The sequence below is a fragment of the Neolamprologus brichardi genome, chromosome 13, assembly GCF_056152115.1.
Source record: "Neolamprologus brichardi isolate AB-2024 chromosome 13, ASM5615211v1, whole genome shotgun sequence".
Classification (NCBI taxonomy): domain Eukaryota; kingdom Metazoa; phylum Chordata; class Actinopteri; order Cichliformes; family Cichlidae; genus Neolamprologus; species Neolamprologus brichardi.
Window position 1 is genome coordinate 1,429,037 of NC_142116.1, and position 24,619 is coordinate 1,453,655.

At 46.2% G+C, this 24,619-nt stretch overlaps 1 protein-coding gene across 1 annotated transcript in view; it reads right to left on the bottom strand.

The window, feature by feature from the left end:
• The window catches only part of slc30a6 (solute carrier family 30 member 6), a 61,463-nt gene that overhangs the window by 32,137 nt on the left and 4,707 nt on the right, over window positions 1–24,619 (bottom strand). The window contains exons 4-6 of the mRNA XM_087849949.1: window positions 16,709–16,793; window positions 1,875–1,917; window positions 197–262 (exon numbers count right to left, since the gene is read on the bottom strand). Coding sequence (XP_087706075.1) covers window positions 197–262; window positions 1,875–1,917; window positions 16,709–16,793 — 194 coding nt within the window. The remainder of the gene's footprint in view (window positions 1–196; window positions 263–1,874; window positions 1,918–16,708; window positions 16,794–24,619) is intronic.

Consider the following 24,619-nt stretch of genomic DNA (forward strand, 5'->3'; position numbering starts at 1 on the left):
TAAAGTTTAACATGGGAGTCAATGGTGACGGACTCACTGCTGACTCTGCTGGACGCTAGAGGAACCTCAACATGGAGGTGGTTTGATCTAAACCAGGCAGAATTTACTGATGTTTGTTTATATGTTTATTCAAAGAAAATGTATATAAGTATAACTGTGGTGTACAACACGTTCTGGATTATTATGGTGGACTCACCCAAACGAGTAAACCTGGCTGGGTTTCTTCATGGTCACCCAGGAGCTGATGAGACAGGTGATCAAACTGCAGGTCAGAGGAAGGAGAAGAGGAGGATGAGGATGAGAGGAAGCAAGGGTGATGGCAGGGAAAGAGAAATTGGGTGATTGATGGAGTGGATGGAGGAGGACAGACGAGAGAAGAGCAGATAGGAAGAGTCAGCGAGAGACAAGCGGCAGAAAAAAGAAACCAACACGACACAGAGGTCGGCCCAAGTTCACCTCCTCCTGATTTATTTTTCATTCATAACAATCTCAGAAGTTATTTTTATAAGGAGCAGAATAGGGCTGCCACAAACGATTATTTTTGCGATTAGTCGACTAATCAGATCATCATCCATCTGCTCTTATATAACTATCATTAGCTTACAGCTTTAAGTGTTTAAGGTATGTGCTAACTAAAAATAAAGACAAGAAGATAGTTTGTTAAATTTTAATGAAATTTGCAGATTGTTTCGGTGAAGTTTAATAAACTCCTTGCTATCTAAAATATAACAGGACACCGGAGTAAATTCTCCAGCATCTCACACTTCTGATAATCAGCTGTCTGCTTGACGTTTATTCAGCTGTGTAAAAACTATAACTTTAATCTCAGCCAAACCGATTTACTCAGGAACAAATAAAATACTAAATAAGCCAAACAATAACATTTTTAAGTTATCTAAGTGACTTATATATCATGTTTAACCTGAGTAGCGAAAGACGGCGGTGGGTTTGGAAACGATTTGCCGGGAGTGTCACGGCTCTAGTGAGCCTAGCCCCCGGCTAGCTATCGAGCTAGTGGGTAACAGACGTCTCCGAAAACGTCGGAGCGCTTTTGAAAATATGTGGTGTCTTGATAAACTGAGCAGATATTTGAGGTTTACACAGCTACATTCTCGCCTGAAAATATGTTAAACGTTTATTTTGTGACCCAGAAAGAATAATAAGAGTAATATTAAAACTAACTAGCTGCCGCCATTGTTGGAAACTGAGCTGGGCTGCGCTATGAATTCTGGGACACAGCTTCTTCTTCTTCGGGGTTTAACGGCATCTGGCATCCTTGTACATGCAGTGCTGCCATCTTCTGTTTCAGTCCGTTATTACACTCTTAAATCCTACTACTTATTCCTGCGTCTTTTGTGATCTTACAAAGCTTCAAACGACGCGTCGACTATTAAATCAGTCGTTGACGATTTTGATAGTCGACGTAATCGTGACTATTCGACTAATCGTGGCAGCCCTAGAGCAGAACATGAAAGTACAAAGCTACGCTGAGCAGGCTGAGTGCAATCTGCCATCAGTTTCTGCGCTCAACCCATCGATCAACCTGCCAAACATCTTCAACCGACTCTAATCTATTAGACTAGTCTAGTCTGCAACCTGCTCCAGGGTTTCTGTAACACTCCCAAGACTGTTAAAGACCTCAATAAATACAAACTAAGACCAAACAACCACATTTTGTGTCACATTAGAGTTTTTATTTTTTTAATGGAAACCTGCAGACACCAGTGGCAAACCTGTTCTGCAGAAGCTTTGAGTTTATCAGTTATCCAAAACTACACTCCCACGTTTTAATAAACTATAATAATAATAAACTTTAAAGTGCCAATAAAATCAGAGGAAACAGAAATATGAGGTAACACAGGTAACCCACTCACCTGAAGAGGTCAAAGATGGTGAGGTACGTGTAGGCAGTTAAAGCTGAAACGACAAAACAAAAGACGGTCGAGTTAGAATTTTTGTAATTTCATGTATTTGAAGATTTATCTTCATCTACATTCTGGACGCGTGTATACGCATAAAAGAGGTAACTGACAAGAATAAGACATTTAATAAAATTACCCACAACATTTAAATTGTCTTCATTTGGTGAATTAAATGTCATGAATACAACTCAGTGTATTAACCAGCATCTGTAATGAAGCGAGAGGTTGATTCATCAAAAACAGTTCTAACGTCAAACTGCGTCTGATGGAGTTTGGCAAAAACACACAAACTGAAACACAAAGTTAGTCTGACCTGCAGATCTGTTGCCATCATCTGGTACTTACAGTTGCAGCAGATCCTCAGAAACCATTAAATGTTTTTCACTGACTGTAAAGTGAGTGAAGGTGCTACAATCAGTTTGTTAGCAATGAACGGTCGGACACCCATCCATCAGGGTAAAGAGAACTGAACAAAGTTTGTACACAGAAGTCGAGCTCAGCGCTATAAAATGCCAAATCCACAGTGCTTGCCTATGAAAATCTAAAAATAAACATAAATTAAAAGCCAAAGTGAAATCTCTCCTTATATATCGAACAGCGTTCTGTTCTATAATCTCCTCTCGCTGCCTGTTTGCATCCGTCCTTTAATCACTGCCATCATACGGTCACAGTTTGCTATTGTCTCTGGAAGCAAGGCCTGAATCTGTCGAGCTGAGCAGACAGCAGCTTTTCTTTGCTGTTTGCTGTAGTTAGCTTGTACGCATTACCAAGCTAACTACAGTAGCTTGTTAATGCGTACAAGCTAACTACAGTAGCTTGTTAATGCGTACAAGCTAACTACAGTAGCTTGTTAATGCGTACAAGCTAACTACAGTAGCTTGTTAATGCGTACAAGCTACTGTAGTTAGCTTGTACGCATTAACAAGCTACTGTAGTTAGCTTGTACGCATTAACAAGCTAACTACAGTAGCTTGTACGCATTAACAAGCTACTGTAGTTTGCTTGTACGCATTAACAAGCTACTGTAGTTAGCTTATACAGTAGTTAGCTAACTACAGTAGCTTGTTAATGCGTACAAGCTACTGTAGTTAGCTTGTACGCATTAACAAGCTAACTACAGTAGCTTGTACGCATTAACAAGCTACTGTAGTTAGCTTGTTAATGCATACAAGCTAACTACAGTAGCTTGTTAATGCGTACAAGCTAACTACAGTAGCTTGTTAACATATAGCTTTCATTGTCATCTGCCTCCTTAAGCTAGTGGTAGAAAGCTAACAGCTAGGTATTAAGTGAGGTAAGACGTTCTTCTTTGATCTCAGAGATGGTAAAGCTTAGCTTTCTAACAGTATCGAGTCAGAAATGGTAAATATATTTCATGTTCATTTATTCTGGTCTTATTGACCACTCAAGGTACCCGATGCTACAAAAACATGCCCATTAGTGCAGCATGTAATCTATCACAAACACACATATACACTGATGGATGCATTGGGGACAATTGGGTGTTCTGTCTATGGCCCTTCCAAGCCACTGTAGATTATTTTGGGATGCTAAAATAATCCCTAGGCTTAGTGAAATCTAATATTTTTACCCAGTTTGGGGCATTTTGTTGGCATTTCATCCTTCAGTTGTACAGTGTGAGGTTTACTGTTCGTAAATTAACTTCCACGTAATCCAGTGGTTGCTGGTGCGATCGGGGGGACACACGGAGACTTTTACGACTGTCCAAATGAAATGGGTCGGTTTATACAGACTGTTTACTACCAAGCTTGACTGCAAGCCACTAAATCAGTCACTGAGTTAACAAGTCAGTAAATCACGCGGGCAGACAGTCAGCCAGGCTTTCACCGAGTTAATCACCCAGACTAATTACCTGGCTCGTTTCCAGCCAGGTAAGCTGAAGCGGCAGTTAGCCAGTTAGCAGACCAATTAGGCAGTCGGCCAACAAAGTAATCAGTGTGTTAACCAGCCAGATACAAATATCGGCCTGGCTTAAACCCTGCCAACCTGCCAGTCCGTCTGTCGATCTTTCGGCCTGTCTGTCTGTCCTAATGCTTGCCTTCCTGTAATCAGGCTGTGCTGTGGGGGATGAGGGGAGCGGATTAGAGCGGCTTTGTGCTGAGAGGAACATTTTGTTTCCCCACCACCGCCGTTCATGTTGGCCAACCTGACGTCCTGTAATCCTGACAGAGAGGCCCCGCGGCAAAAACCCAAAGAGAGGCAGACGGACAGAGAGGGAGACGGGCGGGAGGGCTGAGTGACAGATCGACAGGCTGGGAGAGGGAGGCGGGGGGAGACAGATGGATGGATCGAGGCAGGGAGACGGGCAGAGAGAGGGAGGTGAGAAGGCGGATAGACAGCATGATGGACGTGTGGACGGACGGGTGCAAAGAGGGAAAGTGAAAGAGTGAGAAAGAGTGAGAGACGACCCCTAAATGTGGCGAGAGCAGACAAGAAAAGGGAGACTGAACCAAAGAAAAGTGTTTGATAACAATGGTTTGATTCTAAAAGAAAAATCTATCCACATGCTCCTCGTGGAGAATAAAGTATGACTAGTCTCTGTACAGGCGCCGGTGCGACCAACAGCATTTATTTCAGCTTTGACGAGCAGGAAGTTGTCAACAGTTCATGGAAAGACAAGAAGCCCTTCTTACATACCGATCCTTCAGATTGATTGCTAACAGCTGTGGCTCTGATAAACTATTAATAAATTATTTACAGTTAGATTACTGCTCAGTGCTCCAAATCAATACCCACATTCATCATGTGTTCAGCCTTTTAATCACATCCTGCTGTCACAGAAGGACCAGAATAGTTTTTTCCAAACTTAACGTAAGAACTCTTCAATAACACTAATTAAAACCGGGCGATATGACCAAAAATATCACGATATACATTTGAAAATTTGCGATAACGATATAACTGACGATATAACTGACACAAGACAAAATACTTTACAACTCCACAACTTTATTAGTGCAAAAAACCCCATCAATGTATTTTCACTTAAACAAGCAGCTGTTTTTTTATGTGCATTAAAGTTATATAAAAATTTAACAGTGCAAATGCAAATTCCTCGCTGACAGTTTAACCAAAAGACATTTCCAGTGGAAACTGGCCGACATATCCTCAGCATAACCATGTATAATATCCACAAAACTTAAAAAGAGGTCATACACACACAATACGGTAATATTATGTTGAAGCGCAGTACGTATCACTCCGCGAGGCTCCGCCTACGATGCTGTAATGCTCCGACAATCCATCAAGCGGTGCGGCTTCGTAGCTCAGCAAAGTCGTACTGAAACATTTGACAGATTTTCGAGCGCCGTGCACATAAAATCGTTTCGAGGTCAGTAAACACAAACAGAGTTCATACATAAGGCACACGGGATTATAAGGGGCTCTGTCGACTTTCAGAAAAATCAAAGGATTGATTTTAAGTGCGCCGTATTTTCCAAACAACACGGTAATAACGACGGCCCGCTAGCATGCGCTACCAAAAATAGTGCTTTGTTGTGTATCTGACGGACGAAAGCTAAACCAGTTCCACACCAGTGAAGCTGCAGCATTTTTACAAACCAGTTCAGGTTCATCTGTTTCATTCAACGATCCACTTTCGCTCTTCTCATTCTGCATCGCCGCCATGTGCGTATGTAAACAAAGGCTCTGCGCATGCGCGTTTTACCCATATCCTATCGCGATATTTAATTTTCTTATCGTTGCCCAACATTATACCGGTATTACATGAACGGTATGATATGGCCCAGCCCTAACACTGATAATCTAATTAAAATGTGAATTAAAATACATTCATGTCAGTTTCACTTTGACACCATCCACCTGCTTCATCGCGGCCCGGCACGCTCCAACAGCCAGTCAGACAAATTTGCTTCGTAACAAAAACCTCTGAGAAAACAGCAAAGTGTGAAGCCGGCCTCCAAACCAGTCCAGAGGGATCAGAACTGAGACACTGGGCCCTGATTTAGGGGCTTTTCCTCCCCACTGTTACTGTGCTGGCTCATCGTAGGGTCTTACACTCCTCGAGGAAACTGCTGCTGGGATTTATCACCATATAAACAACTTTACTGCACTAAATCTGACCTCTGACCTCAGTCAACACTCCCCTGTTGAGTTTCTGGTCCCGCGCTAGCGAACAAGTGTGCGGGTCCCAGTTTCTGTTCGCTTGACAGCTTAAAACAAGATGGCGAGCCCCACAAAAAGGCGACGCTACGTGGGGTGCATCGCCTTTCACACGGACAGCAGCTACACGGAGCGGACTGTGCTGGGTGCATCAGACTGTTAAAGCTTCAAATCAAGTGTGAAGTGGCACCTCCACGCCTCAGCCTGTGGTTCTCTTAGATTTCACCTGAGCCTTTAAAGTTTACCCAGAATGCAATTTTTGACGTTTTCTCCAGGATCAGAAACCTTTGGTATGATTCTGCTGCTCAAAGCTGGTCACAGACGCAGGAACCTGTGTTCCTGGTTGACTTACAGTAATATAAAATAATTTTCAGAAGGTCCTTTTGCTGACTTTATTTTGATATGCAGCAGCTCATCTCTCCACAGGGATCAATGAGCGTTGATGTCACTGTGTTGAATCAAGAGCTGCAGACAATAAAAGCAATAATAATACAAACGCTGACATCACAGTGACCCTGAAACAGGCCGCAGCCAATCAATACCTGGGCTGAAATTTCCCCTTGCTGTGCTCAGATAGGTTTACATGTACACTGCAGACACACACACACACACACACACACACACACACAGTTGAATTCCTGTCCCAGCCTCCTGCTTACAAACACTGACACCCAGAGGACGTGTGGATGTGATACCAGAGCTGCAAACACAGCAGACGGGACATTATTCATCTGTAACACACACTCAAGCTAAAAGGAACAGATGGAGAACATTACGCTGAGCTACAAAACAAGAAAACACACACATGTATATTAGAACATGTAGACACATAAAGGCCCCAGAGGACCTGAACTCAATACTCAGGACAGAACGAGAGGATTAAGATCCCTGTGTTTGTTTTCAGGAATGATCGATGGAGGGGAGGGCAGCAAATCTGTCACAAACACTCGTCTCTCTTCATTTTTTGGCCTAACTCTTCTGTTCTCTTTGCTCCACGTCTTTCCCGGGTTTGTTTCTTCTAAAACATCGAAGGAGGAAAGCAAAGTGTGAGGATTTAACACAGAAGGAAGAAGGAAAGCAGCCGGGAGTGGACGGACAGATGAGAGAGGAGAAATACGAGCAGCAGGATGAATATTTAATGGTGTCTGCAGAGGAGAAGCCCAAACACACACACACAGGAATCAGAGTTAAAACTATAAGCGCACACTGGCAGACGGACGCTGCACCTTCACAGGTTGCAGATTCTCTAAGAAAGTTTCTACGAGTGCGTCTAAACCAGCTGCCCCTCCCGTAACCATCACGCCCTCATGATGGACTCCTGCTTCACGGTCTTGGACTGCAGCTGGTGGTCTTTGGGGCATTGAAGCAGCTCTCCACCTGCTGCAGGGTCTGGTTAGCGTGGCCTTCCACCTCTCACCACCTCCAGGCCAGAAGGACCTCCATCAGCAGCTGTGACACTGGAAGAAACCTATCAGAGAGAAGCTAGACCAACCAGCCCAATGAGCCGGCCTGCAGAGCAAACAGGACAGCTGGTTAGGACCGCCATCACCAGCTGCATCACAGCAAGCACCGCCTCAACAGCAGCCCGACCAGCAGCAGGCACAAAGATGGCAGAACTGCAGGGAGAGCATCACCCATTCGTTCTGATCTTCGACGCGTCAACGTCACATTTTAGATGCCGCCATGTTGTTTTGATATGGATGAAAGGGCGGAGCTTTAGCCAATAAGCTAAAGCTTCTATGGTTAGCAACAGCATCCACACTGATCTGCACTAATTAACGCGACATGAAAAACGATTTAAATACCAAGAAAACTGGAGCTGAGTTAGTACAGTGACCTCACAGCAGCACGACTTCCACCTCACCGCTTTCTGTTTGGGGCAACAGTTACACACAAAAACACACTCAGATACTCTTTACTCTGACATGATGCCCAACCCTGACCCTGACCCAACTGTAACCCTGACACTAAAACCACATTTTTGTCGTGTCCAAATTCATGGGCTGCTTCACCTGAGGCCGCATTTGTAGACCGATTACGTCACAGCGACGCGCCGAAGGCTGTCCAAATTCGTAGACTCCTCCGAATGCGGCCGACAAATGCGTCCTCCTTTTCCCCGAATTTGAAGGATGGGTCGGGTGTGTCCTTCTTGGCCCACCATATCTCAGAATTCATAGCGCGGCCCAGCCGAACTCCAGTTTCCAACAATGGCGGCCGCTACTAAGTTTTAAAATTACTCTTACTAATCTTTCTGGGCCACAAAATAAACTTTTAACATATTTTCAGGCGAGAAAGTAGCTGTGTAAACATCAAATATCTGCTCGGTTTATCAAGATATCACATATTTGCAAAAGTGCTTCGACGTTTTCGGAGACGTCTGTTACGACCAGCTCGACAGCTCGCCGGGAACTCGAGGGTCACTGATGCGGCCGAGAACGGCACAACTCCCGGCACATCATTTTCAGATCACCGCGGACTTTCGCTGCTCGGGTTAAACGTAATATATAAGTCACTTAGACAACCTAAAAATGTTATTGTTGGGCTTTTTTCAGTGTTTTGTTTGTTCCTGAGTAAATCTGTTTGGCTGAGATTAAAGTTATTAGATTAGATAAAATAAAACTTTATTAATCCCCCGGGTGGGTTCCTCCTTAATTTTTACACAGCTGACTAAACGTCAAACAGAAAACTGATTAAACAGAAGTGTGAGACGGTCGAGAGTTTACTCCAGTGTCCTGTTATATTTTAGACAGCAAGGAGCAGACGGCGAGTTTATTAAACTCCACCGAGACAGCGGTGACGCTAATCAGAAGGCTAGACCGTCCAATTTCACGGCCGTTTACTTCCGGCCTACCCGACCTTCTGAGGACCCGGCCCACGTAGACCGCGAAGGCCGGGTCCTCAGGAGGATGCAGCCCATGAATTTGGACACGACCTTTGAGTCTCAAACTTATGGGGACCAGGCTTTTGGTCCCCACAAAGATATGAATACACACACACACACCAAATCGGGATCTGGATGTGCTAACCACAGAAAATAGCAGCTTAGTGTCATTGGTTCCGGCAACCAGTAAACTGACACACACACACACACACACACACAGCGGTCGTGGTGTCAGTTCAGCTCTTATGTGGTGCAGATGTAAACTAAAAGCTTCTATCGAACGCCTCAACTGCTGCGGTGAGGAGGAGGATCCTCGGGGACGAGGAAGAAGATGAGGAGGAGGAAGAGGAGACGGCCGGGACACGGGAGGAGGAGGAGGTGCACTGCTGACCACTGAGGAGGAAACTTTAAACTGGAGAAGGCAACACACACACACACACACACACACACACAGTCTTCATCAGCTTAATGTGAGGAAATAAGCTGGAGATCAATCAAATCAGACTGGGGACCGTCGTGTCCATACGATCATATTTTAATTATTTAATTGGTCAAACAGAAACAGACACGCCCTCGTCATCCTCGGCAGATCTTCGTCGATATGAAACCAGAGCGACGGCGCTCTCAGTCAGACTCTCGTGTCTCCACGTGGGAGTTCAGAGGCAGCTGGCTCTGATATGTTAAACCACACAGCCCCCCCCTCGCTCTGACCCCGCAGCCCCCTCCTCTGGCACTGCTGATGAGGATAATCAATAAAACACGATGAAGATAAGCAGCAGGGCTGTGTTAAGGCTGCCTCTGCTGACTTGGATCTGCATTTAGGAAGAATTTCAGAGCCAAAGGACGATCTTCATGACAGATCAGGTCACCCTGATCCTGCTTTTCAATCATTTTCCAGAGTCCTCGTGATCCCATAAAGTGCTGCAAACACTCACATGAACTTTCAGCACAGAAAACTGCAACAAATCAGTTTTCCAATTTCTCCAAAATCGGTTTATTAATGACCGGGTGGAGCTCTGCTGTGGTGGGATCTGTGGTAGCCTCAATAAAGAGCTTCATGTCTTAGGAAGCGAGCGTTGTTACCCTGCATGTTGGTTCTGATTTCCTCTAAGTTTGGGACCGTGTGGGACGGACGGCTGCTCAAAACAGGCGACGGCACATTAACCCTCCATGTTTGGTTCAGGCCGGCCCACGCGTTAAGGCGAGCACGGAGCACATACAGTCGAATCACTCGGTCCTGCAGTCTGAACCCAAACAAGCCGTCGTTATAATGAAGTGACTGCAGTTTGCAGCAGGCTGCGGCTTTAAAGGTGGGACCGCTGGGAGCACAGTCACAGACATCAGTGTGTTTAGGAGATCGAGTCATAGGAAGAGCCAGGAGCACATGTGGTGGCTGTTTGGGGAGCAAGAGGAGTGGATCTCTCACACACACACACACACACACACACACACACACACAGCTACAGCAAATGTGTGTGTGTTGGCTGTACTGAAGGCCCCGTGGGACGAACTGCTTCACCAGCTGTGTTCTGACACACAGGAACACTGAGGGCCTGGGGACAGCGCACACACACACACACACACACACACACACACACACACAGATAACATGTGTGCACTCAACCGTGTCGGGATGAGAAACAAACAAACTCATGGATATGCACACAAACACTGCAACAGCCGAAAACACGACTGAAATATTCCAACTTCTACAGTCAGAGCAGGAAAACCGTCGTTTCTACTCGAATTTAAAACAAAACTGCAGAAAACATCAGATTCTTTTATCATCTGTCTCAGAAACACGACGAACAAAATCAAACTAAGCTCTGCACATCACAAACCCCCACACAGAGGGCAGGTCTTCTATCCTGAAATCACACACCTATCCTTTCATTGTCTTAATGTGAGAAAGTCGAACACACACACACACACACACACACAGACACACACACACACACACACACACAGGCTCACTCTTCAACTCTCCGGAGGACGGAGGACGTGTGTTTATTCGTCTGTTGACGACACTTGACCTGGTTTGTCTGAGCTGCTCTGGGCCGAAAAACAGCTGGAGACACACACACACACACACACACACACACACACACACTCAAAATATTTAAACTATATATTGAACCTGGGCATTAACCCTTTAAGACCTACCATAGAACCAAGTCCGCCAGAGCTTATATTATATGTTTACATGCTGTGGAGCCATTTTTGGGAGCATTTCAAGTTGCTATACATCAATACAACCATTACAGCCCAAATTTTAATAATATGTCTGCATTAAGTGCATAGTAATTACATAAATTTCAAAAAAGTGCAATAAACTACCAAAAAAATTAAAATCGTTTTTGTCTTTTTAACATATATTTGTAGTTAGAGAAATTTAAGAGGCTTATCCCTCAAAACTGTAAATACAAAAAAGTTGCACAAAATAGTTTCCCACCACAGGAAATTTATTTTGAGTGTCTTCATAGTTTTATTTTTGAAATACACCAATTTTTATACACTGCAGGAAAAACGAAAATAAATATTATAATGCAAATTTGCAAAAAAGCAGCATATGCATCAAAATAAACTATTTCCAGCAGTGCAATATGAGTCCTAAGCATCCCAGAAACCACACAGAAAGTCATAAAGTCAAAGATAACTTTTAAAAACACCAGTATAGGCTCATGAGGCCCTGATGGTAAAAAACTACATTTCCGCAAAATGACGTCACTTCCGGTTTCGGGCAGGTCATGGCGGACATGCGATAGTTCGCGCTGATGGACGTAGGAAGTGTTACGAGCAGCTGATCGGATCAGCAAAGCGTGTTTCTGGAATATTATGTTTTTGTTGCTGCAAGTGCTTTTTATGCAGTTTTTGCAAAGCTATATGTGGAAGGAAACTGTGACCGAGGACAAGCTGATGGCATAAGATGTAAGTACAACTCCTCCGGTTTCATATGCAAAAAAAATTATTGCGCTAGCTCACGTGGTTGCAGAGCTACCGGGATTTAAAAATAGTTACGCAAAACGGAGCGTGCTGCTCCGACCGGCTTTAAAGGGTTAATGTGGGTTGTATGATTTTAGAAATGTTAATTCAGTGATATATTCAGCTGCAGGATCCACCCTGCACATCTGCACTGACTGTACGGGTGAAGATCTCAGGCAGGGTACAAACCACCACCCCCCTAACGCTTTTAAAGACAGCAGTTATTTTAAATAAATCCACAAGTACGGTCTGCCATCAGAAACCATTTCTGGGTCCAAACACTCGACTGGTGCCATCAAATGATCGGTGCACACCGCGAAAACTGAGCTCAGAGTCGTGCAGATGAAAGCCTGGAGAGGCCGAGGACGACCACGGCAGAGTTTTAGGGGGACGTCTGTGCTCTGAAATAAATAAAACTGAATTAAGAGACGAGAGGCTCGTCCCACCCAGGAGCTGCTGCAGGGAATAAAGTGACAACGTTTATTCAGCCTGGAAGCCTCGAAGCAAACATGCACGTGCAATTAGGTCCAACTGTGTGAAAGGAGGAGGAGAACATGAAGATGGAGCAGCCATGAGCTGGGAGGAGGGTGGAGGGTGGAAGGTGGGGTCAGGGGTTGAGACAGGCAGGAGAGAGAGAAGGAGGTGAGTTCAGGTAAGTGCTGAGAGGTGTGTGTTTGTCAGGGAAACAGAGGGGGAGACGGGATCAGTGTGTGTGTGTGTGTGTGTGTGTGTGTGTGTGTGTGTGTGTGTGTGTGTGTGTGTGTGTGTGTCCATATCAAATTGTGCAGTGGATCACTGGATCGTTTTTCAGCTTTCTACAAAATGAAGACATCAGCTTTTTGTCTCTCACACACACACACAGATCTGAAGAATCATCATCAGATTAAGTTTCAGCAACACTGGCTGCTTAAACAGCGTGCACACGCACACACACACACACACACACACACACACACACACACACACACACACACACACACACACGCACACACACACACACACACAGTCTGAGCTCTCACATTTAAAGAGCTTTTTGTAGTTTCCCTCTGCAGTGCTCGACTAAAACTTCCACCAGCAGGGGGCAGAGTTTCACCAGCGTGGTGACATGTTTCGTGTGCCGCAGGTTTCGCTTTTTCACTTTTATATAAGCCCACGTGTCCCACAGAGCTGTAACGAACACCTTCCTCATTAACACTGACATAAAGATTACAGCACTGCGCCACCTTGTGGTATAAAATGGTACTGACTACAATGGTGCAGCGTGGTTCGACTTCTGTGTATAGCGATGGTTTCGTCCAACGCTGTTGATGCCTGTGGTCGTTTGCATTGAACCGTTTTTAAACCTTTTTAAGCATCGTTGACGGAGCCTGCGTTAAACTGAACATTCACATCGTTGCTTCACATGATGTCAGCTAATAAATAATCAGATTCATCATATTAGGCAATCTCAGTCGGCTCGCTCGTGATGTAACACTAAAGTTTCATTTATTCATGACAGGCAACGTGTTTACAGGTAACTACAGAGTGTGTTTTTATGTCTTCAGATATATTTTTTCATTAATTTGATTTATTTGATGTATATTTTATCATTTGTAGGATCACCTTAGAGTCTCTGTATCTGTCCCTGATTTAGCTTTAAATACCTGCTCCTCTCCAGCATTTAAACCAGGTTCCTGTCTGTTGTCTGTTTCTCACAGTTATGCAGACCACCCTGACATGCCTTCATCTGGATACAAGTGCTGTACAAAAGGCCTGAACCACCCTCATTTCTTCCTTTTTTGCGTAGATGTGTTGTTAGGTTGGGATCAAGTAAGATTAGGCTGAGATTAGATCAAAAGTTCAGGAAACTGACTGTAGAGAACATACCATCCTCTGATGGCTGTAGATCTATGGTGTGTATTTAAACGTCAGCTAAGCCGTTAGTCGTGAGCTAAAGAGTGTGTGCAAAGGGAGGTCAGCGGGTACACGTCTGCGTGTGTGTGGGCGGAGTCACATGTATGTGGCTCATGCTTCATTTAAAGGCTGCCTCTGCACCACAGGTGCTGGATGTACACATTTTATTTCAAACGCACCAGAAAACACCAGCAGCTGCAGTGAAGTACGAGCAAATTAACCTCCAAGTTAAACTGCATAAAAGTGTCCAATAAGTCGCCTGTAAATGAGGCATTAAATTTGTCTCCGAGCGTGACATCATTGAGAATGTTGGCATGATTTAACTGAGCTGGTCGGCTCCTGTGATGCTGCTGTGATGCTCTGTGTGCTCAGGCCCACAGCAGCATCACAGCAGCATCACAGCAGCATCACAGCTCCACCCTCCCTGCACTCGCTTTGATGGTTGACCCAGGGCATTTAAACTCATCCACCTTCATCTCCTCTGCTCCTCACATGTTCACCTTTCTTCTACTGACTTTCACTCCTCTCCTCTCCAGAGCATACCTCCACCCGCTCCACATCACAGCGTTGCCTGCTCACACCACAGTCCAGAGACTCCTGCCTGACCCCATCCATCAGCCTGTCCATGACCCCTGCTCGTATGCAGGTCACATCCATCCATTCGCTTCCGCTTCTCCTTTTCAGGGTCGTGGGGGGCGCTGGAGCCTATCCCAGCTGTCATTGGGCGAGAGGCGGGGTACACCCTGGACAGGTCGCCAGTCTGTCGCAGGGCCAACACACAGGGACAGACAACCATTCACGCTCACATTCACACCTAGTGACAATTTGGATTATCAATTAACCTATCCCCACAAGCTGCATGTCTTTGGACGGTGGGAGGAAGCCGGAGTACCCGGAGGGAACCCACACAAACATGGGGAGAACATGCAAACTCCACACAGAAAGACCTGATGTTGGAATTGAACTCAGGACCTTCTTGCTGTGCGGCAACAGTGCTAACCACCTGCTGCCGTCAGGTCACATCCATTTTGTCTGAATGACGCTGGAGCAAAGGTCAGAAATCACCGACATCCTTCAGATTCTCTGCGTCAGTGACGGAAGCACTGATGTTGCGTATTAAATCTAAAACATCCGATGTTCTTCAGCGCTGGTGACGTTGATGATGAAAGAATGAGGAAGAACACATTCAATCAGATAACAGAGTTTTTAGGAAGGATTTTCCAGTGACTCCATCTGAGAAGTTCAGAGAAGCTCTTCTTCTAAAAACTCCGGCCAGGATGGAGACGAGGAAAACTCTGTTTTTGCATTTACGTGTGGACGAGGAAAACGGAGAAAACGCAGCGTCAAAGGTGTGCGCCTTTTTTGACGTCACACTGTGCGCCACGTTATTGTTTCGGTGAAATGAATTTCTACAATACTGTTACTGTTAATTGTACTCTCTGCAGTGTTTAAATGCTTACATATACACACACAGTTACTGTCCCTCCACACATACGACTCGGTTCTGCTTCTATGCCCCATCTTTGTTTACTATTTCCCACCGAGGCTTCTAGACTTCTGATTGGCCAACATTTCTACACGGTTAGGAATATAGTGCCACCTGCTGCTTTGGCATGTTCCTAGCAGCGTTTTCCTTCATTTCTGCCTTTACGTGTGGATGTAGCCTCAGTTTCTGTTTAGATCAGTTTTAGTTAAATGTAAGCAGTATCAGTCTAAATACAATTAGGGAGTCTTTACATGCCAGAAAAAGGGGCGGAGCCTGGACTGGAATCATGAGCTGCACAAACGCCGCCCAACAAACACGAACGTAGCGGACGCCGCAGCGTGAGCGCCGCTGTCTTTTTCTCAAAGGGTGCCTCCATAAACACCAGCACGTGTCGTACTTCCTCGTAACCTGTGTTAAAGTTGTGTTTGCTGCCGAGGTCGGAGGAGACTTCCTCGCTGCAGAGGACTGTCTGCAGCGTTGAGACCGGCCCGCTGTCTGCGCCCGTTCTCCTCGGGGCCAAGTATCGACAGCGGTGTCGCCTTCCCCTGTTTGTTCGATACCTCTGTTCTCTGCTTCCTGTCTGCGCGACACCCGACGCCACCGCCCCGTGTGTGCGCGTCTCGGTGCGCGCGTGTCTGCAGTATTTGCAGGCAGAGCAGGGGATAAAGTTGCATGTTGTTCTTTTCATGGCAGCGTTTTTCTGAGCGATGGATCCCTGAGAGGATTTAATGTTGGTGGGCATACACGGGCCTCGCTGACCATAAACACGCCGCCTCACCCTGCTGGAGGCAGACGGAGCATCAGCACAAACACTAAATAATCAAACCTGAGCCTGTAACACTCACACGAGTTTAAGCTGTGACAACCGATATTCCAGGCTTTGGGAAGTTTCTCTCCTCGGCATCATTCCCACTGATCTATGAATCCACCAACCTGTGAGCAGACGTCTCCTTCCCGTCAGCTGAGAGACTGATTTAAACCCGTCGCTTTCATACACGGCGAGCACAGAGCTACGAGGTGGAACGGCTCTGCTGTGCCGCTGAGTTTGGAGAGGGAAAAATAAAGCGTGCCTGTCAATATGACAGATGTGTTCTCTGTGTTGTAGCACCGGAGGGCGAAAGCAGACGCTGTGAAGGACTCTGTTTCTTCAACGTGCCCTTTAAAGTGCAATATTTTGACTGAGGTGACCTCCCCGCCGCCGCCGCCTCAGACACACGCACACAGCAGCATCAGGATCAGCCTGACCCCCTGCGGCGAGACGATCCTGCCTGTGTGTGTGTGTCAATCTGTGTTTACGGTGTGTCGACAGGTATCTCTGCCGGTTAACATCCGCGACTGTGTGTGTGTGTGTGTGTGTGTGTGTGTGTGTGTGTGTGTGTGTGTGTGTGTGTGTGTGCTCACCCATGCTGTTGGTGGAGCTGCACCACATCAGCAGACAGCCGGTGCACAGCAGGTTGAGCACCCCGAACAGCAGGATCCTCCACGACTGCAAACGACAACAAACAAACAAGAAAGCCGTCAGAGAGCGGCGGCTCAAGCTCCGGGTCGAGGCCCCGCTGAGGCCCCGTCATACCAATAAGCGGTCCTTTAATCAGCATCACATCAGCGAGAGGCACGAGGGACTTTACTTCACTCATAGTGCTGAAGAGATGTTTTGAAGCCGTTTTGAAGCTTTTTACCGACTGAGATGGATCAGTGTGGTTAACCATATGAAGCAGAACAGATACAATCATTTTAACCCTGGAGAACCAATGGGGTCGGATCTGACCCCATTGGTTCTCCAGGGTTAAGTTTATTTGCACATGTGAGGCAAATCTTTTTCGAACATGCAATAAAAACAAAAAGGTTCATAAACGAGCAGGAACCAGCGCTCCTCAGACATCTTTACATCCGGCGAGCGAGGAGCAACGTCAGCTGATCAGAGTCAGGCTTTGATCAGCTGACGCTCTGTAAACCAAACAAAACTCAGAGTGACACAAGATTTCTTTATTTTTTAAATACATTTTTTGATCACGTCTCAACCGCTCACTACAGACAGCTCTCCTCTAACAGGCAATCAGAGCTCCAATCAGACTGGGAGCTGCTGGTTTTGGCTCTTGGACGGCAAGGGTGAGTTTCCCACCTGCAGTCCCGCCGCTCTGAGCTCGGTGAGATTTAAGTAAACGCTCTGAGTGAACGAGGCTCGGCCTTGGCGGGACACGCTCGCTGAGGTCTGAATCAGAAACACGAGCCCAGAGGAAGGTCACATTCAGAGCAGGAAACGGGCTCGGTGATGACAAAGAGCAGCTCTGCCCGTCAGGAACGTCTGCAGGGCCGAGCCTCTTGTTCCAAACAGAGAAATAAACGAAGCAGAACGCCAAGCGTATACAGCGCTGAGCCACGCCTCATTTCTTTAGATTTTTAAGTTGTTCTCTGGACATCGGCTGCTTCTTCACTCATTTCCAGTGCGGTCCATGTACTTGATCATTTTCACTGCAGTTTCATGTTTAAACCACCTACGACTCATTCAAGCAGAAATAGCTTCAAACTCAAAGGATGAATCAGTGTTATGTCGACACACAACTGAGCGCCTGTTACCAGCAGGTGTTTCCATTTCTTTAGTAGAATCTATGAAAAATGCCAAAATCTGACATAAAATAGTATTTTTGCACCAACAAGGTGAAAAAAATAGCTGAAAACTTGGCATATGGAGCACAAAAGAAGAATTTCTTCTTCTCCTTATTATTTACAACAGATCAGAGACGACCTGGACCTTCAGCTGATCGTCTACTGCTGACTGAAGCCTCCTCAGAAATGTCTTGTGGAAGGGCGGCTGTCAGTATTTCCATGTATGTTTGCATGTTTCAATAAATTACTGCATCTATTACTGCAGCAACACATAAAGAAGGGCTGGCTCAAGACTTTCACACAGTGCTGTGTTTCTTAGCATTCAATGATACGCACCAGCAGACCCGTACGCAGCATTTATAAAGACAAAGACATAAAATAGGCCTAAAGCAGGACCTCCGTATGTCATGGTGGCTCAACTTTACCTGAGAAAGCTACACCAGTGTTAGCTTCTGTCTTCATGTATGGTTTGTGCTGGTAACCAGTAACGAGGCGACATCAGTGATTACTGGATGTTATTCCCAACAGGAAACCTTGACTCAAAGAAAATCCTGCTATTAAACTTCCTTCTCTCAGCCCAACCAATCACAGCAGATGGCCCCGCCCCTCCCTGAGCCTGGTTCTGTCGGAGGTTTCTTCCTGTTAAAAGGGAGTTTTTCCTTCCCACTGTCGCCAAAATGCTGCTCATAGGAGTCATATACATTTTCTCTGTAGGGTCTACCTTACAGTATAAAGCACCTTGAGGCGACTGTTGTGATTTGGCGCTGTATAAATAAAACTGAATTGAGAAGATTTCACTTTTAACAACAGAACAGCTGATCAAAGTGCTGTACAAAAACAAAAAGAAAAGAAATAAGAGAGCAAGAAAAAAAATAATAAATCCGTACAGGTGCATAAACTCACACTGGTTTAAAAGCCAAGGAGAAAAGGGATGGAGCTGCCTGACCTCCAGAGGCAGCTCGTTCCTCATTATAGGAGCCAACACCGCAAAGGCTCCGTCTCCTCAGGATTTATAAAAACAGTCAGCCTGGTTCTGATCTAAGCTGATCATGGGGCGATCGTGGCTGATCATGGGGCGATCGTGGCTCAAGAGTTGGCAGTTCGTCTTGTAATCGGAAGGTCGCCGGTTCGAGCCCCGGCTCGGACAGTCGTTGCGTCCTTGGGCAAGACACTTCACGCTACTGGTGATGCCGCGATATGGCAGCCTCGCTTCTAAGTAAGTAAAATTTTATTCATATAGCACCTTTCAAGATAAAAATCACAAAGTGCTTCACAGAAGCTAAAACCTAAAAATAAAAATCAACCAAAAGCAAGTTTAAAAAGATGAGTTTTTAGCTGTTTTTTAAAAGTGACCACTGAGTCCACAGATCTCAGCTCAAAGGGAGACAGTTCCACAATCTGGGGCCACAGTCACAAAAGCTTTGTCGCCTTTTGTTTTCAGCCTCGTGTGTTGGACAGCAAGCAAGCCCTGGTCACATGACCTCAGGGACCTGCTGGGAATGTATGGATGTAAAAGTTCACTTCTATATGTTGGTGCTTGTCCATGCAGAGCCCTGAAGGTCAAGGTCAAAACCTTAAAGTGGATTCTGAATTTAACGGGGAGCCAGCGCAGCTGGATCAGCAGGGGTGTGACATGGGAGGACTTGGAGGACTTGGTCAGAAGCTTTGCAGCAGCGTTCTGAACAACTTGCAGACGCTCCAAAGAGGCTTTACATGAACAAGTAAACAAAGAATTACAATAATCCAGACGAGATGAAACAAATGCATCAATGACAATTTCCAATTCGGAGCGCGATACAACGGGACTCAGCTTAGCAATGTTTCTCAAGTGATAAAAACAGGAACGAACCAAAGATTTTACATGAGCATCCAAAGTCAGAGCTGAGTCAATAGTAACACCAAGGCTCCTGATAGACGGTTTGGCAAATGTAGCAAGTGGACCCAAGTTTTCCATAACACTAGGTACAAACAAGAACTTCAGTCTTCTCCTCATTTAGTTGAAGAACGTTTCCACCCATCCAGCCTCTAATGGAGTCTATGCACTTATGCAAAATCTGTAGCTTGGAAACATCACGGGGCTTAAAGGAGATATATAACTGAATATCATCTGCATAGCAGTGATACGAAATGTCCTTAAAAGTGCTCAATAAGTGCTGAAGAGGAAGTAAATATAGCAAGAACAATAAAGGCCCCAAAACTGAACCTTGTGGCACACCGTAGGCAAGAAAAGTAGAAGAGGAACTGTGCTTAGAGGTAGCCACAGAGAAGGATCGTTCATGCAAATAGGATTCAAACCTGTCCAAAGCAGCCCCTGATATACCCACCCAGTGTCTCAGCCTATCTAGCAGAATATGATGGTCCACAGTATCAAAGGCGGAGGTCAGGTCCAACATCAACAGAACGGAGCATTCTCCTGCATCACACTCTGTCAGTCTGCCCCAGGGCAGCTGTGGCTACACCTGCAGCTGCCTCCACCAGTGTGTTAGAGTGAATGAATGGTGTAATTCTAAAGCGCTTTGAGGGTCTCGAAAAGTGCTATATAAATGCAATCCATTATTATTATTATTATTATTATAAGAGCACTCGACGGCACGTGAGGGTGAAGCTCGCACAAATAAGAAGGGGCAAGAGACGCATTCCTGTTGTCTGCATAAAGCTTTGTTGTTACAATTTGTTTTACAGCCTTTAGTTAACAGTCAACAAAAGAAATTTAACTGCGTCTTCCTACAATGACAAATAAAAGATCTCAATCTTAACCTTAATAAAAAGCATTTGTGGGTTTTATGGGCAAACACACAAAGGTGACACAACTCCAACAGAGTCCGCAGGTAAACGTTCAGTGTTTGTACTGTGAGTACAGCCCGTTCCCTCAGCCTGGATGTGCAATCAGCAGAATTTTCAATGAAGAGAAAAAACCTTGAGTCCAGGCTGCGTGTGTGCGTGTGCGTGTGCGTGCACGCCTGTGTGTGTCAGAGGGGAGAGAAACGAGAAATGGAGCGAGGCGGGCGAGCGACTGTGTGTTTGTGTCCTGGCCTGTCACTTCGTGTTGGAGTCATACGCCGTGGTGGGGAGCGCCGAGTGCTGTGAAATCTACAATTACTGTGGTGTGCTGTGTTATGACAGCGTCGGGGCGTCTGGTGACAGCACTAGCCAGCGACGGGCATGGGAGACCTTCAGTGTGTGTGTGTGTGTGTGTGTGTGTGTGTGTGTGTGTGTGTGTGTGTGTGTGTGTGTGTGCAAACACAGAGACAGCACTCGAGCCAAAACACCCCCCCACCTTCGCTTCCCTCCACGTACGCAGAGCGCCCAGGGGAGCGCGCACGGCGGCCACATTGCGACGCTCTGCTGCCCCCGTTTGTCCGTCGGCGGCCTCGCCCGGCCGTCCGGCGGCAGCGTGACGGCGTGCAGGCATATTGAGGCTTCATGTGACACTGGAGTGACAGAGGGTCGGTCGCCAGGTACTGTATTAAAATCCCGAGTCGCTGCTGATGCCAGGCGCACCGCCACGTAGCGCCAGCCACATGTGTGTCATCGTGGCGAGCAGAGGTGTGACTCACACCAGTCTCGAGACTTTGTGCAGAGCGGGATTGTGGGATATTTTTTTGCGTGTGGCGAAACCCGCCGAGGCTCGCTTTAGGTGGCAATTAAAACACAAGGACTGACCTCCGATGACCTCGGTGTGGCGCTCAGACCGCGCCGACAGGCCTCGCTGTCTCCAGGGTGGCAGTGTTCTCCTCTCAAAATAAACCCTCTTACATAATGAAGCGGCGGCGGCTGCAGACGAGTTTTCCCGCTCGTTTGAAGCCTGCCCGTCTCTCCCTGCCGCCCTGCGGTCGTGTCCTTCCTGATGTCCCCGTTCAGCTTCGTCGGGACATTTTGCTTTCAGAACGTCGATGCAGCTCCGCAACCCTGTGCTGAGGGAGAGCTGCAAGAAGCTTCCACTTCTTCTTCCCAGGTCTAAAGTCTCCTCCTGTGTTGGAGGAGGATCTCATCAGCATCGTGTCTCCAGCTGGTCTTCGTGGCACAGTGGTCAGCGCCGGTGCAACCGACAGTCCAGGGTTTGAATTCAGTTTGAACACGTGACCGTTCAGCTCAACTTGTGATTCTAAATTGTCTGTAGGTGAATGTGACTCTCTGTTAGACCTGTGATGGACCAGCGACCTGTCCAGGTGTACCCGCCCCTGTCCCGCCCTGTGTCAGCTGGGATTGGCCCAACCCCCCTCAGCTGACGTTTGGTTCGTTTTCAGTGTCTTCTTCCTGCCGTGTGATGTCGTTTGTCTTGACGAAGCTCTGAAGATTGTTTTTTGGTTTTTAAGCCCTTCAGTCTCAGATGCCGTCCGATGGTTATGGGGCTGCAGTCGCACCAGTAACGGCCTTATATTGGGTCGAGGATCGTCCAGTGTCTCAAAAGACAGCCAATCAGACATTTTTTGGGGTCTTCCACTTGATTCTTTTGTTCCGTAACCCTCAGGATCCTTTAAGACCAAATGACCGTCTCACTGCGTCCCTGTTTATGCAACACGACCACGTTCAGGGTTTGTTTACCTTTGCCATCAGGACTACCTAACAGAACATGACAATGAATCCACATTTTTGCACCGATTTAAAGACACGTGGTTCTAAACCTTTGATCACCTGTTTCGATTTAAGTGTTGTTTTCAATAAATTGCTCAAAAAAGTTTCTGTCTCACTCACATTTCTTCTTGTTGCATGTTGAAGCTCTACTTGGAACCTTGTTGAGATCCAACAACGCAAAATATAATTTTTGTTGTTGTTGTTGTCATTTTTAAAGTGGTTTTAAACTTCTGATCAGGACTGCACCATCTCTCTGGCCGACTACCATTACATTTGAACTAGCCTGACTTCAGTGCTGCTGATTTTCCTCCATCATTTGTACGTTTTAGAAATCCTTCAGACTCCTTTAAGTTCTGCTCCTTGTAAATCCTCGTTTTAACGTAACAGCTGGGAGGAGAGCCGCACTGATCGCTGCATGGGCCGTTTTTAACGCTCAGTTTGTCTGATGTCAGGAACTAAAAGAAATGGCTGAGAGCAGAACATACAGCTGGAAGTCTGACAGTAACATAATCACACAGTCACAGCCGTTTCTGTAGGCCGTGAAGCCGCAGGAAGCTGCTGCAGTATTCTCCTGAGCAACAGGTGTTGCCACTCAGACGATCTACCACACATATGAAAGGAAGATTCAAAACTAGAAGCAAAGCCATTAAAAGGTGTTTTTATTTTTAACAGATTGTTTCATCGTTTTGAACATCTGCAGCATGTCGGTCTATAAAAATCTGAATCTGTGAGCTTCTGAATGGATGTGTCATTAACACGCTGGTCAAAGCTGACACGATCGTACACTCGCGTCTTCAACCAAGAGCTGCACCACCAACCGAAAAGACATCAAAGCTGCCACTCGCACCGGTGGATGCGATGCCAAATTGGTGGCACAGATTTCTTCCATTTAAACCACTGGATACGTCTATTTCCTGGTTTGCTGCCTCTTTTTAAAATAAAACTTCTAAACGATTGTCCTGGGTTTCACTGAGCCACACTCACACCTTTACACTGCTTCTCTCCACTACATCTACATCAGGGGTGTCCAACTCCAGGCCTCGAGGGCCGGTGTCCTGCAGGTGTTAGATGTGTCCTTGATCCAACACAGCTGATTTAAAGGCTAAATGACCTCCTCAACATGTCTTGAAGTTCTCCAGAGGCTGGTAATGAACTAATCAGTTGATTCAGGGTGAGATCTAAAACCTGCAGGACACCGGCCCTTCAGGCCTGGAGATGTCCACCCCTGGTCTACATACTACTCTTTTTCCATCATCACACAGCTCGCCGTTTGTGCCTCTTTCACACGAACTCGTAGTCAGACTGGGAGAGCCCGCGCTGACTTTTCCAGTTGGTGACCACCTTTATGTGACCGCTTGGCTGACATTAGGAAACGAAGGCCATCCCCCAGCCGGCACAGGACGCACGTTCACTTTGAGGCACATTTAGGCAGCGAGACGCCGACTTCGTTTCACAGAGCTAATGTCAGTATTTATGGCATAAAACCTGCAGATTTCAGCGATCAGTAAAACCTCAAATCAGATGTTGACGAGCTTTATTGCACAAACAGGAGGTGTAAGCGGAGACTGGAGGCGAGGCGCTGAGGGAGCACGTCTCAACTTTTGCTGCTTTGAATCGCGTTTGGTCGCTAAGCCGTGTACGACACCGCGTAATCCAATCCCGGGCTCTACGGGGAGGCCGGACCCCCTGCTAGTGCATCACCAAAGTGGATTATAGCACAATAACACACGCACGCACACGCACGCACACACACACACACACATTTAATCCTTTCACATTCATTACCATGCCTTCAGTGTTTTTGCTTTTTTTGTCCTGTCCTGAAACATTTTTAGCTCCACATCTGTGCCTGTTTTGTTTTGGCTCTACCTTATTTTTTAATGCACTGTAATTGTATTTTTATTTATAAGCAGGAATCAGTACAAACTCTGCTTCTGCTCCCTGTTTTTATGTTGTTGTTGAATATTTAATTTATGTGCATGGGGGAAATCGCAGAAGAACCCGCCCTGGGATTTAAAGTCGTGTTGCAGGAAGAGATGCTGACGAGACGCCTACAGCAGGCGGCGTGAACCGGAGGCTGCAGCAGGAGCCAGAAGCAGGAAAACGCGATGTCTGAAGCACTAACATTTG